The sequence below is a fragment of the Battus philenor genome, unplaced genomic scaffold, assembly GCF_028537555.1.
Source record: "Battus philenor isolate CCGP_79_NKW_IND1 unplaced genomic scaffold, ilBatPhil1.0.hap1 SCAF_17, whole genome shotgun sequence".
NCBI classification, from domain to species: Eukaryota; Metazoa; Arthropoda; class Insecta; order Lepidoptera; family Papilionidae; genus Battus; species Battus philenor.
The window spans coordinates 10,873,263-10,890,908 of NW_027181679.1; the positions used below are offsets into that span (position 1 = coordinate 10,873,263).

The following is a 17,646-nucleotide window of genomic DNA, read 5'->3' on the forward strand; positions in this document are numbered from 1 at the left end:
AACTAATGTTGGGGTCGGTACGCACTTGACTCAGTTTTTGTCTAATCTATGTACATTTTAAGGGCCGTTCTAAACAAATATTAAAAACCATTAATACTCATTTTTTATTAAACAAAAATAAATTGTTAACGTGACGTTTTGTTAAGTTTATTGTCTCTCAGCTCATGCATCCTTGAAATGCACTTGACATAGTTCCAGGCTCCGCGTGCAGACGTATACTACGGATTAATAAAATACAACTCGACCTACGCGTCGGTTTAATATTTTTTTATATTAATATTTAAAGCTCGGAGAGGTAGGTGGAAAACTGTTAATGATTATGGTCTACGTTCATCCAGGGTTTTTACTTACGTATTTATATATTTAACTATATCTTTATAAGTGAAATACAATACAACTATTTTACAAACTTAAAGGTGGATAGGCTCTTGGTACCAATAGGCTCTCGAGGAGCGTCCACGAGTAGGTAGACGCAGCGTGGGTAAGCCCCATGTTAAGACCAACGACATGGTCTATGTTACGAGAAGTCGCTGAGAACTCATGTCTGATGAAGCTATAAAAGCCTTAGGGCTAACAGCATTAATAAGGTCGATGGACTCGCTGGATGCGAGTAGCGTAAGACGGGCCATAATGTTACAATCTTTGGGGAAAACCTATGGCTTGCAATAGCTTCTTTCGGGCTTGTATGATGATGGTGATGAAGTAGAAAGCTAGCACCAGCTCTGAGTGCTGATCTGTTGAGAAGAAATCAACAGTTACTCTTTTTAAATGGAATTTAACAAAGTTTGATCCGTTATAATATCAACTCTGAAAATGTGACAACTAAACCAAGTTATAAAAATTTCGATCAACTAAATTCTCATGAACGCTATAATAAGATTTGTTTAGTAATATACTTTCAATTTAATATTTCAAACTAAGAAAAGGAAGGTATAAGGCATGTTGTAAAATCTCTTTTGAAAAATTTCCTGTAGGTGGATATTACCATGACCTTTATTCCTTGCCTTTGAATTCAAAAGCCTCTTAACAGACGAAATTATAGATCCTCTTCTTGTTTTAAAATATTAAATGCAAACACGTAAATTCAATAACAAAATCTTTCATCGCTATTTTGTACTTTAAATTTCTAATAATGAATTTTTTATAACGATTGGGCGTATGACCTTTAAAAAATAATACAAAATTGTATAATATTTATTCCTGACATAAGAATATTTTAAACATATAACATCGTGGTTTAATTTTAAAGAATTTTTTCCCTTGTTACGAGTACTTACACAACAACTGCGGTCACAATTGAACATTCAAAAGTCATATTTACTCAATTACATTCCAATTTCTTTAGTGTTACTGATCCAATCCACGCAGAATGAATTCGCTGTATCTTAAGATTTGGTATTATAATATGGATGGAAAAAGCCACTCCCTGATTTTAAATTTGATTGTTTTTATTTAAAATTGCTTCCAGAACCATTCTTATTAAAAATCGATTTTCTTCATGTGGTTTTGTGATTTCATTAAAAGTAAAAAATTTATCTGAATAAAATAAACATTAGTTTTATTACCCATTTGTTCGTAAATAAAAGAAATGATTAAATTTGTTCTTTTTCAGACGTGGACAGCTGCATTGCCGTGGACAGAATGTTCTCCCTGTGTAGAAGATACAAAGACGAACACGGTTAGTAATATTTTTTTTTTTATAATTTAATAATATATACGTAAATTATTATAACTTTCGTAATGCTTAAGATTGTCGGAAAAGAGAATTAAATAGACAGGCGGCTGGCATTGTGTGCAACTGTTGTTGCAACTTGAGGGACGTAAAACATTATATATAGGAAAACATTATATATTATAGATAGGTACAGGTTGTCATCTATTGTCGATTAATCTCTGGAATGCATTACCCGGTTAACTTAATAGCAGCGAGCACGGTTAGCCAGTAAGTATATACATACACATATATATATATATATATATATATATATATATATATATATATACATATATATGTATATTTATATATATATTACACATATTTATTATGCATAGGCATTGAGATAATTGAGATGCTTTGAATTTTTATATTCAATGACTATCGCGTTTACTGACTATTGTATAGATTATTGACTTTAGTAGATGTTTGGTTGTTGTACATAAAGGAAGTGGAGATGGCCATGGGCATTTACGGGGTTCTTCTGTAGAAGACTCTTGATGTGTTTTACCGATACAAGTTCCATTGCTACTTTATGTCACAGGCAAAATGATTTACACTATTTTCCCACATGAAAAACTTTATTTTTAAATCAATTATAAGTTTCAACTTGTCGAAAAGAAATATTAAAACATGAATAGGCACTTTTATAAGCTCACGCTTACAATCCTAGACGCCAACGCCTTATAGCAACAGATGGAAATGTGATGAAGCAATATCTTTTGATACAAAAAAATAAATTTATTGTAATGTTTTATTCATTTATTATAAACAGCACGCCTACAACATAACATATTAAGTTTACATTAGTTTCATATTATATGTTACAAAATAACTATGTATTACTTATGCCTGTTTTAGACTTATTCTCGTCATAAATATGATAAAGCTATCATATAAGCATATGTAAACTTTAATAAAAAACAGAATAACTGTAATAAACAACTCTCTAAATAAAAATAATGATAAAAAAAGAAAAGAAGATTGATGATACATAGATTGATGTTAGATAAACTATAGTAATATATAGTGATATGTTTTAGCGTCTAGTCACTATTGTTCTAAATAATCCAAGTGATTTTCTTTTTATTACGTAATTTGCACAAAGTTTACGAACGTACAAGCAAAATTGCTGAATATAATACGGTTTGGAATTGGAAAAGTTTTGGTTGGGTAAGTCATTGACCACCCGAGTTCACTGGTAAGAGATTTCGACTTAGTTCCATCCGACGTTGTGTCGTTTAGATGGATTACGGGCGTCGATCCCGTCGCCCCGGGGCTTAAAGGATCACAGACCGTAACTGAAGGGATACGCTGCCTACAACTGCGACCCTGGTCTTGCTCTAGAACACTGTTGCAGAACCTTTTCTATGCCATCCATGTCCCACTTTAGTCTTTCTAAAATTATTTTATACTCCCCTAATGTAACATTCATAATTTTAATAATACAAAATTGATTTTTTTTTCTTGAAGAAACTTAAATGATAAATATTAGAAGAAAATCACCAGGAGGTCTAAACAATTTACATATTTATTAAATCAACGAGTTTTCACACACATAAATACCAACTGAATGATGTGAAATACCATAAAAGTTGCGATAGCCCGGCAATACAGGTTCGAACAGCTTCGATGTTTAGCGTGATTTTAGAACATTCGGGGTTCCCCGCAAAAAAAAAGTCTACTTGACGACGCCAAGCACTTAATTAATAGATTATATAGAGATAGATTAGTCTTCTCCAGCAAAATTAGACCTAATAATTATTTAAGAATTTGCTTTTTTTTTGCTAAATTTACAAACAAAAATCTAGCATTGCATTTAACTAAAACGCGTCGAGTCAATTTCCGAATTCCTCCCCTTAATAGTTCAATAGCCCCCTTGTGGGACGTCGGTCCCAGGTGGAAACACATTGCTCTAGAATGAGGACATTCATTTTTACATTACTTTTTTATTTACTCGCGCTATGCTATAGACTTTCTTCCTATGAATCCTTACAAGGATAAGATTGTTATCCGTGTATAATATATCTACAAGATTAAAAAAAAAGAAACGACGTGTCTCGCCTAGGGGCTGGCACGGTCGTGAAATATTGCCGCTATTTATGGTAACAAAATTCCACAGTAATCCATACAATACTGATACTCGTGCCTACATATGGAGAATCGACCGTCGCTTTCGACCAAAGTTCGATGGATCAGCTAGTTATAGTCGTATAGATATAACCAAGGAAAATAGGTATTTAACTATGGATATGTCCTTCGGTTTTCACGTCATATATTAATAACGATTTTATCGATAACATTTACCTTCTTTTATTAGTTTCCTAATATTACTAGTATTTTTTTTACAATATTAACTTTTTGAAAGTTCGTATGGAAAAATTTACAATAAAAATATGTTTACATAGTAGTGAAAAAAAAACTGGTGAATTGTTTGAAAATATTATACTTTTCTTTTACATACATTTTCGGATTGGATAGAAATCGAAAATAGTTTTATATTATGTTTCACTGTAATCACTATAACGTGAAGAAAGGGTACGTAGTTCTCGCGAAGAAATATCATAAGTATTTCGAACATTCTGTATAAGTTACATCGCAGCGTTAGCCCGATCGATGAATATAACTATATATATAATAAAAATGTTTCTTAATGAAAATTAAGTCAACAGTCTAAGTCACTTTTTTAAACTTTTCCCAAATGTATAGACAGATCAGAGCGTATTTCAAATTCTCGTAGCTGTGAGATGGAGGATGGTAATACAGGCGTGGTAAATATAATTGTAGTTATTTTTTCATAACAAATTGGCCTCTTTCTTCTTAAAAGGTAAAGCGATAACGGCAAATAATCCTTAGTGAACAATTATATGAATCGTTGAAAACAAATTTAGTGTATTCCTCGTTCATCTCTCTTCGCTTTTCCCTGTTTCAACCAGAGATGATCCAGTTGCTATCTGTCATTTTCGTGATGATATCAATCGATCGCATTTGTAACCTTTCCAAGTAGCCTTTCATCAGTATCATCATAGTTTCAGTCCTAGGACATCCACCATTGAAATAGACCTCCCAACTTACATCAAAGATTTTCAACGAAAAGATTTAAAACAGATTGAAAGTGGGCTTCATTCAGACTACTTTCATAGGGTCGTTTGTCCACAGGACCTATACTACGCTTACCAGTTTCAACTTCACCAACTTCAACTCATAGGCAACCAGTTGTCATTTGTTCTGTGCGCATTGTGGTCTGCCCTCTGTTACTTCATGTCGATTATTTAAAAAAAAAAAAAAAAACTCAACCAAACTTAATATCACACCATCGCTGTTATGGTGTAATAAAATTAGGTTAACTTGGTTTTACCTTGATTATGTAGTCTCATCTCAGATACACAAACATTGAAAGTGTGGGTTGACATATTAAGATTTTACGCTTAATTCTGTAGTACGTTATTTACTTTGTATTAGACAGCTTAGTATTATTGGACGTGTAGAATATAACGGCGTGCGTGGGAGTAAACAGGGCCCCCAATCGTCCCCTGCCCTCGTAAAGGCGGACTATCTGTAAGTGGATACTTCTAAACTCGCTTGCCTACACCGGGCACGTCCACCGCTAGTAGTTCAAGAAATTCACTTCGTAACTGTGGCGCGCTTCGTTGTACATCGCTAGAGCTGACTATAATTAAGGACGTTTATGAAATCCTTTTGTTATCGATATTATTCTGTGTAATTGTAATCCAATTTCAATTATCTAATTTAAATAAAGATATATTTGTAATCCTCTATAAGCACTGAGTTATTTAAATATAGGGTAGGGTGGCCAAGCTCCTTGATAGTTCAAGCCATTGTTCGAAATTTGAAATTTTTCGCGAGCTGCGATGTAAAACACGCTATATTGAAATTATATGACAAAAGTACAAAACACTTGTATTGAAAAATATGACAGCACTCCTAATAATAAAATACTTAAGATGACGCTTATGATGGTAATTCGGATAGAATTCAGTATACGGATTTCACTAATTATATGATGGAATAACAATAATAATTATTCACACTAGTAAGTTGTTCCGACTTCTCAGGAGCTGACATAGGAAGTATAAATTTAAATAATTCCATAATCATAATAATCGTTCAAAGAGCCGCATGAGGCTCGCGTGCCGCAGTTTGGCCACCCCTGTATTATAATATTGGGAATAAAAATTCTGGATTTTATTTCCAATCGTACTAATAACATTGATTAATAATCGATTGTTTTTTTACCTTAGTTATCTATGTATGTTCATTGGTGTTAGTTTGTACTCGGGTACCCTGAAATTATTACCACGGAAATTGTCTCTTGTCTCTTGTCAATATTCAACCAGTAAGCAACTTATTCTGCTTATATATATGCAACATGAATTTGATAAATATATTTTTTACCTATAAAATTCATAAAAGGCCTGTCAAGTAAAAAAAAAACAAAAATAACTGTCGTACTACAATTTATATAATTCAAATTTATAAATATTTTCCATAAAGAAGTTATTCTCGTTGTCCGTCATGTCTGTCCACCAATTGCGTGTCAGCCAAATAACTTTCGGTATAAATTACACGGCTCTTTTTAATTTCTTTCATGAACTTAATCAAATGTATTTGCTTATAAATATGTAATTTATTAGTCGCTCAATTATATAACCATAACGAAATGACTGCTAGCATGACAGCAAAATAAGTGTACAAAAACGTATATTTAACATGACCGTATTAACTTTACTTACAATATTTACTGTAAACACATCGCGAAAGGAAAGTTCCGACCGGCGGCGCCGGCAATTGAAGAATTTATGTTTAACAAACTTTTGTTTCGTTCCCCATAAATCAGTTACAATACGTTAAGGAGTTCTAGAGGAACTAAACTTTCGAGTGCTTGTAGAAACTTGCCCGTGCACGTGTTTTTAATAACACGAGGCGCATCCAGTTTACGTAGGCACTTAGTATTTTTTTCATATCACATATGTATAAGACCATTTATATTGACTACTTGTGTATGTCATAAGAATAATGCCAGTAGAACTCAATTTGATACAAACTAGAATCAGATTGATCTCCTCCAGAAAGGCACTCTTCATCGTACTCTGATTTTAGAAGAGGCCATAATAAACTCAGAAAAACGTACCAAGAAACTAGTGGTAGCTTTATCTGGTGAAAGTTAAAGCATTGTCCATTCTAAGGAGTAACATTCTTCTAGAACCAATTATTACGCTAAAGGGTCAAAGAGATGTATATCAAGAAGATAGACAACATTTAGAACTAACAACCTAATTTTTAAAGAACTTAACATAAGAATAACAACATCAAAAGCATTAGTTGTTTTGAAATATCTCATATTACCCTTATAAAAACTGGAAAAGATTAAATACACCTTAACACAGCTCGAAAAGCAAGTAACTATTAGATAAATCTGTGGAGATTGTGAAGTGCTGCAATTAATAATAATAATATTCGCAGAACACAATTAATTCGACCGATGCTTATTATGTCGTTGTCGCATTGACGTTTTTATGTCATTCTTCTTGCTCATAAGTTTGACATTTGTGGGGTTGCCCACATCACTCCCCCTCCAAAGACCGTTTCATGGGCTGTAAAAATTTGTGAATTTCACTCTGCGTCCTGATCTGGTCTGCCTGAGTTCTTTATTTTCTCTTTCGTCTTCCTGGGTGGGAGTTTCTTGTAATTTGTATGCCGGCTTCAGGCGATCTATGGATACAGTGGTGGTCTTTCCATTCATAATTATCTTAAAAACTTTTTCTGACCTCTCCATTATAGGATGTAGACCGGAGTATGCTGGACGAAGAGCTCCTCGTACCGTGTCGTCTCTTATTTATACATTAGTTGTTTTTGCCAAACCTTTAAAAACGAAGACTTTGACAACTTTAACAATTCGCTGTCCTAAAAAAGTTTCCAAGGAAGGTTCTTTCTTAATTCTTCCAGATCAAGATCAGTCTTCTTTTTTATTAAAAATCCACAGAGGACTTACGCCTTGCTGTGGACATAATACAACTAAAAAAGTGTTAATGATGAAGGAAGATTGTCCATTATTTTGAATACGCCAACTTTATTACAAGTACATGAGCACTAAGAGAAATTTGACAATTTTCCAAATGAATCAAGTACTAAGATGTATCTATTTAATGTAATTATTTTTACTTTTACTTGTCACATAAGCTGTAATGACTATTTTTTTATTAAATATTTTTCACCGTTTCTCGTTTTGCAATAAGGATAGCGCGTTAAGATAGGAGCCAAAGAGGAAACCGAGAAGCTTATGGTGGGTAAGAATCCTTCATAATTCTCTCTTCCTTCTAAGGGTAAATTCTCTTGTGAAGATCTAGAAGATTTCCTCGCGGAATCTCAAAAAAGTCGGGCATATAGAAGTTAAAGCCATCATAATAAGATTTTTATAGTAGTTACAAATCGAATATTTTTATTCGAATTCCGCGTTGCAAATTCATCTCCCATTGCATCAAACGTCGGCACACCAATTAAATTTTAGCGAATGCCGAATCCTCCATTGGTATTTTTACTCTAACCATTGGTCCTCGGAGCCGGATTACATAGCCTACTTAATCCCCTGCCGATGTCCGAGTGCTTTGCTTCGTTATTTCATGCGAATATTGGTAGTTCTAGAATGAATTGTTTCTATTTGAGCTGCATTTGATTGATATCATCGTAGCTACTTGTGTTATTCGGAAAGTACACAATTCTTACCTGAATGAGTCTCTGGTAGAATGTGAATAAACTATTTACTATTCAATAATAAAAAGAGAGAAATTGTCTCAAATAATCTTTTATTTCTTTGTCCCTCTCATAAATCCGACATCGTTCATTCTTCTTCTTTTGTTCAGAATAATCTACTTTAAAATAGAAAGAGGAAGTCTATTGGTGTCAGAAATTCGCTATTTATTCAAAAATAAGCTTCGAGCCTTATTAGCGGAAGAATTGACGTAATTATATTTATTCACTTTACTCGTATATTACAAAGTATATGTATATTTGCATGTTTAATTTATGTATATGTTATATAATTCTTTTAAATATATAATTATTTAATATATCTCCTGTCTTCGTCGTCGTCGTTGCAGGCCATAAACGCCCACTGCAGGGCATTGGCTATCGCAATCCTATATAAATAAAGCACTAAGTGGGAATTTCTTAAGACTGGAATTGAACCCGCGACCTAATCTCGCAAGTGACAGTCCTCTACCGCTGCACTACTAGTCATATTATTTGTAAGTAGTATATAGTGTTATTCTATCTCCTTTTTTCTATCTAGACATTTACAAAATGGCCTACCAATTATGACTGGACCCTTCTAGGTTGACTAGAAGAAAATGCCTATGAGGCTTATCCGACAATGTACTAATACACTGTGTGAGAAGTATAAATAAATAAATGAATAAAAGTAGTAATGGAAGTAATTTTCTGCTAATTAGTTTCAACGTCAAATCGATCTAACGTCTATCGCTCTTTGAAAAATTTCTTGTTAACCTCTTCATAGACAGGATTCTATAATTACTTTCATCGATGTTCTCATTTTTACTTCAAATTTTAATTTATCTATTAAATAATAAAATTGAAGTTAAGCTTAACATTTTAACGTTTATGTTAATTAAAAAATAATATTAACCTTATACTGTATCAATGTTTAATAGGTTTCAAATTAACGTAGATTATTGATAATGATAAAAACCGCTTAGCGGATAAATTATTAATTATATTAGTATCAACTTGGGCTATAGTCTTGGTATGGGAATTCTATGAGTATTGAGTTTTTTTATGAAATATACTCCGGTATGACTCTCTTTGACAACAAATAAATATATTAAATTTATATATTATTATTTATATATATATATATATATATATATATATATATATATATATATATATATTTGAAAACAAATAAATATATAACAAACAATTAATATATATTATCCTTTAATTTGTAATGAACACAACTATTTAACGTAAAAGCTAATGTAAAATAGCATAACGAGTGTATATTGAGGCGCTTCCAGCATCCGCACGAGCGCCGAGTTTCCCAATTAATGTCGCACGGCAATTAACTGCGGTGAAAGCAAGCAATCGATAAAAAAACAAATTGAAGCTTTATCAATGATGCTGGGAGGCTTTTGTAGTAAGTACAGATATTTATCGACGCTGGAGTATAATTTTTAAATCATTTTTTTACGAAATTACTCTCTATGGCTGTTTATACGATTTATATTTTTCTACTTAAAGAGATTCTAAATGTGGATGATTATGCAGCTTTTTATTGTTATCATATTTTCAGTACTTTTAGGATATCCACTGTACATAGGTTTCCTCTAAAGGCTTTCAATAGGACTGGTAGTAAGTTGGCTGCTACCAGCGTCTTGCGACGAATTTCGCGCTGCGCACATTGCGCTTAATGGTTCGAAGTCTTCACTCCAGTGCCTTGAGGCCCCTTTTGCGATCTGTGTGACTTGCCCACTATCATTTTAACTTAACTTTAACAACAAGGTTTTACCTTGTTTCACCTTAACAGCGATCTTACTAAATACTAAATATAAAAATATAGTAAGAAAAGGACCAATATTTAACCACTTCCGAGTCCAGAGTCACCCAGTGTTTGGCACTAATCAGTATAATATAATTCCTGAAGATGCCCCGTGGAGGGGTGAAACACGTGATGAGTGGTTTAACGGTGGCAGTTGTGTAATTCGCATTGTTTGCCGCATACGCATTTATCAGCGGGCTAGCGGGCGGTGCACTTTGTTGCACAACTACCACTGCATCTGCGGAAGTTAAATATTGGTCCTTTTCTTACTTAGGATGTATTTCCGCAAGGTAACGCCTGATTCCATTAAATGAAAATATAGGTTGACGTATTTTGCACCGATTACCATTCCGGAAACACCAGACATAAAATATCAAACCGCAATGAAATGACTCTAGATGGAAACAAACACAATGAAATATTAACAGGCCGTTTAAAAAACAGAAAATATTTTCTATGGTCAACCATTACTTGCAGCTTCACCATATTTTGATTTGGCGTTTATTTATGAGACGTACCTGTATATGCAGAAGCATTTCCGTACTCTTATCTCCTGTAGTTTGCACAAGTTGGAGAAATCTTTCTTCTAAAGAGAAGAAAATGTACGCAAAAATTTTTGTTAAAGGTAGAATATTGAACATATTATTATAGAAATAGATAAAAATTCTTGAAGGTTAATGCTTGTTTTAATTACATGTCAACTGCTTTTTGAGACTATGATTATTTCAGATTTATAGCAGTGAAATAGTGAGGAATAACCAGGAAACTTTAAAAAGAGCAAGATATAATTGTTTAAAGCAAAGATATAATTAATTGTCAATTAATTTTTACTGTGTTGTACGTGTAGGAGGTAATGAAAAATAGTATAGGTTAATTTTGGTAACAAACTTATTTGAAGATCAGCAAAGAATTATCAGTATAAAAATACATGCATTAAGTCAAGTGTATTTTAGTCTAATTTGTTATGTTTGAAGTGGTATCGGAACCGGTGTACCGCGCCTTGGGAATTCGCGGCGAAGTGGGGGTCGAGGAAAAAAGAGCACGCTGCCACCTTATGATGCCACCTTTGCTGCCACCGTAAACATTGATGGCAAACTGACTGAACGGAACGGCCGACACTTCCACTCTTCTCGCGTTCTTTAATACTTTTTAAGATACATAGCGATGAATCATCAATCATAAAAACAAGCTTTGTATTTACTTGATATACACTACTAGGTAGTCGTGCATATCAAGTTTAGCCCAAGTTCGCATGTAGGTACATGCGAGCTTGGGCTTGCGTGCGAGGGGGAGGGGTCTCCGATCTCTTTTAAGTTAGTAAAGTTCGAGGACGCTATGGGGAGCCTCGATCCGGACCAATACATACTACAATTTTACAGCATTGACATAAAATATTAGCATAAAAAACCATTTGCACAAGTCTTTTTTTGTTACTAAAATGACACTATGGCGGTGGAGTATTCCGGTTAGAATATTGAATCTGGATAAGTAAAGGCCCATTTTTTTCTAACTTGCTTAACGCTAACTTAACCTAATGATGATGCAATGAAAAACTGGATTTACACATTATCGTCATCGTTAGCTAACTTAGATCAGCTTGGACCGGATTGACTAACTTTATGATACTACGACGTCGGTATTAACTGATACTAAAGCTTGGTTTGTACTATAATATTTTACGGTATAAAATGCGAGGGAGTGCCTAGAATAATAAGATATTAAAATATATATTATTTAAGAGCTTCGAAATAACTCGTGAACATTAAAAAATATTAGGCTCGTATGATACATTAGCAGGAGTTAATACATTGTTTCAAAAAACAAGCCAAATAAAAGTATAAGCGAAACAGTTGGCGGGCGCCCGCCTTTTAAAGCAATTGCCTGGATAATATGCGCGTCGCAAATCAGCTGTGCGAAATTGGGATAACTCTCACCTCACTGCCTCCAGATACCGGGAGGGGGAGGCACTGTGGACGCCCGGCACCGAGACGTGAGCCATTCATAAAACGAAGCACGATCGATACACAACGACGCGGCTAATATGTACCGTTGAAATTTATTATCGTACCTCACGACGTCCATTGCTTACAGCGTTCATTAGCTAGGACAAGCGTTGAATAAATAATTCGGAATGGATAGCGTTTATTAGAAGAAAACTGTGAATCTATTTATAATATTTTCTTAATAGTTCATTATTTTTTAAATCAACTGAACATTTCGAGTACTTCAACAAAAGATTGCATCGTAAACATTCCAGTGGAAAAGGAACACATAGGATCTATACCTTCAATATAAGTTTTTTCACACTAACGGAAATATACCTTTTTTTGCTTTTTTATATGGCCTCATTTTTGGGAGCCACTCGTTCCCCTATCTTTGTTTTTTCTCTGTAGTTTCAAATATTTTTTAGTAAAATTGTTATTAGCGTCCTGTTCTGTCATCATTCATAAGTTATTTTGCTATATCTTCTTTCATTCTTTGCATTTTCTTGTGTACTCTTTCATTCACATTCCTTACACACATCGCCCCTTTCATTTTTTAAGTCCATTATTTTTACCCTTATTTATATTATTGTTTCTTATTTTACACTTCTATTGTTACTCAACCTTATATTTATTTTTTTTATCCATTATTTTGCTATATTATTTAATAAGATGTTTAAATATTATGTGGCTGTTTTCTTTATTTTACATTTTAGAAGCGATGGTGCCACTTTCTATTCTTACCTCAAGTTTCATTTCGTACTTCCATCTGTCCCTTGCAAACACGGGACGGGAAGATACTTATAATTAATATACGTACTATAAAGCATAAATCACGATTTTATTGTTGTTTGTGAAATCAGAAAGGTCCGTTGTGACATCTAGGAACACAAAAGCAATGTAATTTATGTATCCATGGAATAGCTGGAGAAGATCAACATCCGAAGGAGTTCAAATAATAAAAGAAAATTGTTAATAATACTAACAACTAATATCAAGGAAACACTAATAAACACTATTAAAACATTTGAAATTAAAATCATTAAGATTTGTAAAAAAATGGTTTCTCAAATGATACTTAATGAGAATACTTAATACTACCTTTTTTTCCTATTGTCTAATAATTAATTGTGGAGGAAAATAATTTTTTTTTACTCTTGTTGAAAGAATAAATAGCGAGATCTGTGCATCATAAGACAATATCTTACTTTGTAATACTATTCGATAACTGCCCAAGCCGTGATTCTCGAGGGAGCTTTCAAGATTAGTCACTTAAAACAAGGCTTAAAGCTAGCCTTTTGCGCCTTGCCCTCTCAAACCCACGTCATCTGTAAATTCCAATAATATAACGGTTACCTTCGCCAAAAAAAGAGACGAAATCTTGGTCCAAACTAGGCTTTTAGATCTCTGGTTACGCTGCCAAAAATACTTTATTTATTTATTTATTCCGACGTCATACACAACTAAGAAAAATAGATAACAATGTGATATATATGAGAGAATATTTAAGTTTTTAGTTCATTATTTTGTGATAGATTAGTCAGATTTATTTTTATTAGAGTGGTATCCCTACGACTGTCAAAAAACGATGTACGTCAGGTGAGGTGTATGCGTGATGTGATGAAGGACAGATGTCAAATCATTTGTAAGAAGAAAATAAAACATTTTACGTTGTTAAAGATTGTGTTGTGCCTCCAATTAAACCCCATTCCCACATATATTTATACATATACTACGCAAATTACAAAGTGCACATCATTAAAATAAAATTACTAAAGTAGACTTAAAAGAAGTAGAAAAATAAAATAGAATATAGTATTATATTGACAAGAATTTTTGAGGTTATATAGATTAAAATATAAATAGATTATATGCGAAGATTCTTCTAAGCTGTTATATTATAAGTAAATAGTTAATTTATGTTAGTAGACTCAGAGTTACTGACATTACGCTTCGTAAAACAACTCTTTCTCTTTTATTACAAACATATACATACTCTACATTATAATTGACGTGTCATTACTAGTCGTGTTGTTATTGTGGAGACCCACATTAATTCTTTGATCTCTCTTTATTCAAATTGATTTCAAAATTATGCTTATTTGTACAGATTTTCACTTATTTTTAGAAGGTTTAGTCTTACTTAGTAGAGTGTGGACAGGTGTGAGGCTCTTAAATATTTTTACCATTTCACCATATTTCTAGTCTTTGTGAGAGACCTTAAGATATAGCCATTTTGTGCTGAAGAAATTTTAAACCCTACTACCAATGAATTTTTGTAGTTGTGTAAAATACTAAATTAATTTAATTATATATTTAAGACCGATTGTACTAGCCATATATATGGTTATCATCGTGGTTTACCTTATAGTTCGAGTATGCGGAGTTCGAAAATGCGTAGACGAAGGAAACTAATCGACAAAGGCCATCAGATTGGAAGTTAAACCCTTAATAGCCTAGAGTTTCAATTTTGATACCAATCTTTTAAACCGAATGTTCACATTACTATTAGTTTTTTTTTATAGGTTGGCTGTACGTATTTTACTGTTGTACGAGTATAATATTCTTTCCAACGAAATTAAAAAAAAATCTATTTTCCCTTCACCTAGACCCTCAAGCAAACACAATAATATTAAAAAAAACCACTTTCGTAAATCAGGCTATTAAGGGTTAAGAGGGCAGGCAATATAACGCGCAGTATGGAAGGCTTATAGGTTTTGGATTTGAAATAAGGGATCAGGAACCTCTTCTATCCATTCAGGTTGTTAACGTCGTCGGAGTACACTGGATTCAGACCTCTTTTAACCTACTTTATCAGAAGCGGGGCGGGCTATGTCCAGCAGTGTGACAAAGATATACTGACGATGATAAGTAAATATGGTAACATGTACCCTCACCGGACAAATAGCTTAACAGTCAGACATATATACCGGTTATTTAATACAGTGGCGTGGTCCATTTCCGGTAGAGTCGATACGTTCGTACTATAGCAGCTTTAAACTGAAGTAATGCTATGTTACGTGGACCCCATTACTGCTAACGAGGCATCGCATCTCAGGCCTTAGGGGTGACAACCCGCAACATAGTTGCACAAACATATATACGTTATTTTATTCACTCACATATACTATTAGATAAATACTTTATTTACATCTTTTACCTACTGCGGGCGCAAAGGTTTCCGCGACTATGCTGTAGCTGTAGTGGGGTGGGAGGGGGAAGTGGAGGGGGAGGTCGGTATTCCCCCAGACACTCGAATAAAAATAACTATCACAAATAAACCGCACTCGCCAATGTCGGTCACATTTTCTTACGTCGCGCTGTAAACATTCCATTCGATTCTCGTAGTACAGTTTTTATATATACTAACATAGTATCTTAATTGGTACATAAAATTTAATGATCCCTTAATCGGAACAAAGCTTTAAGTTTTATCTACAAGGATTATTTATTTATATATTATATTTACTAAGTTAACAGTAACGATCCTATCTATTACTCAATTTATTGGACGCTAAAATCAAAACAAATTCCACAATAATGCCTACTATTATCCTAAAATAAAGCATTGTCCATCTAAGAAACGCTTACAACAAACACAAACGTTTTTTTTCGTTCCATAAATCTCAAACGAGAGGGATCTATTGCTTTTTTCAGGAAGTGTGACAATATAAATATGAATATAATCTTTATATGGGCAAGGTGTGCGATTTTACAACAGGTTCCCGGAGTATGATCAGAAGCTTCTATAAAAAATAATGTCAAAGAACGCTTATGTTACAACACTTAATACTTTATGCGTCTGCAGGCTATTTCTGCTTCTTCTTTTCAGCCGATGGACCTCCTCTGTTAGGAATAGGCTTCTTCTTTCCTCCTTCCAAAGATCACCACGATGACAGGTCTTGTGCTGCCCGCGTCCAGCAATTTTCCGTGACCATAGCTTTGTCTTCGACCCAGCAAGTGGGGGGCTTGCCCACGCCGCGTCTACCGGCTCGTGGTCGCCACTCAAGAACCTTTTCGGCCCCAACGTCCATCTGCTGCAGGCAATTTCAATGTTTATTAAATATTTAATTTAATGTTATTTTAAAGAATACATCAACAAGCTGAATTTATTACACCTTCTCAAGTCTGAAGCATTTATCATCCGAATAGGGGTTAGACTTAAATTGACATCAACTAGATATGCAGTTTAACGTATGTTGAAAAAGATTTTGGTCCAGAATCTTGTGTTACAAAGGTAACACACAAATCTTTGCGAACTTCTTAGACTTGTAAATTTATATAGTTATATATTACATAGTTAGTGTATATATTGAACTAAAATAATTAAATTTATACTTTATAGTAGTGGTTAAGTGAAATAACTTACAATCATAGAATTCGGCTTCGAGTGAACAAAATCACTGTTCATTAGGGTTGAAGTAAAACATAACAAGAAAATCAACATTTACATAGATACACATCATCTACATTCTATTTTTTAAATACCCTTTGTTTTTGCATGTTAATTTGTTTAATGGTGAATTTAAACTTAAGTCTAATCATAAATTCGTTTCAAAATTATATAAAATAAAAAAAAATCTACGAACCTATTACAGGCCTACGCGGTTATCGCCCTAACTTGATGAGTGGCAATCGTGCTGCCAGAATGTTAGTTAAAAAAGCATATAAAAAACTGAAATTTGTTTTATTTATTTGTTACTTTTTTATGTCATTTTATTTAAAATCGTTAGCTTATTTTAGTCTTTTAGTCTAGACGACTGTGTAGAAATTATTAACATTTGTGGGCGCTGCTGCAACCTACATTATTTACGAGGACAAAGTGTCACTTTCTATCACGAAAACATAGTCAAAAAATTTATGTTACTATAAAAATAAAGTTGTTGTTCTTCATGAAGTTTGGGGGAAATATTAATTTTAACGTATTTAACTTATGAAGATCGCAACAACGTTTAACGTTTTCAAATTAATTTAATAAAGCAGCCAATACCTACGCTATGAATTATATCTAAAATTCCTATCCTGTCTCGTGAAACTTGTCTTCAGAAGGTCTAGACTATTCGGTAACTATCGATCATATCTTTCTATAATTTTGTAATATTCAATGGATTCTGAACTGATTCTCTTCTGTCTCTACTAGTTGATAATCGAGAAATGTTTTAGAAAACTCCATAGTACTTTTGCCTGTGACGGTTGATGCCTCACGGGGACGAAGATGCGCGTGCGCATTGGTTAAAATAAACGAATCTATTGTATATACAGTGTGTCAAAATGTAACTGCTTTTAGATTTTGAATCTTTCAAACGTTATCACTAAGTAAATGTGCATCTATCATTAGATCTGTTTTTGAAATGTGTCATTGGCTGTATATTAAA

At 33.4% G+C, this 17,646-nt stretch overlaps 2 protein-coding genes across 2 annotated transcripts in view; both read left to right on the plus strand.

The window, feature by feature from the left end:
* Positions 1–17,646, plus strand: part of LOC137919984 (uncharacterized) — a 154,071-nt gene that overhangs the window by 58,635 nt on the left and 77,790 nt on the right. The gene's annotated exons all lie outside the window — the stretch shown is intronic.
* Positions 1–17,646, plus strand: part of LOC137919986 (uncharacterized) — a 104,716-nt gene that overhangs the window by 4,867 nt on the left and 82,203 nt on the right. Inside the window, exon 2 of the mRNA XM_068763220.1 lies at positions 1,613–1,678. Within this exon, the coding sequence (XP_068619321.1) occupies positions 1,642–1,678 (37 nt within the window). The 5' untranslated portion in view covers positions 1,613–1,641. The remainder of the gene's footprint in view (positions 1–1,612; positions 1,679–17,646) is intronic.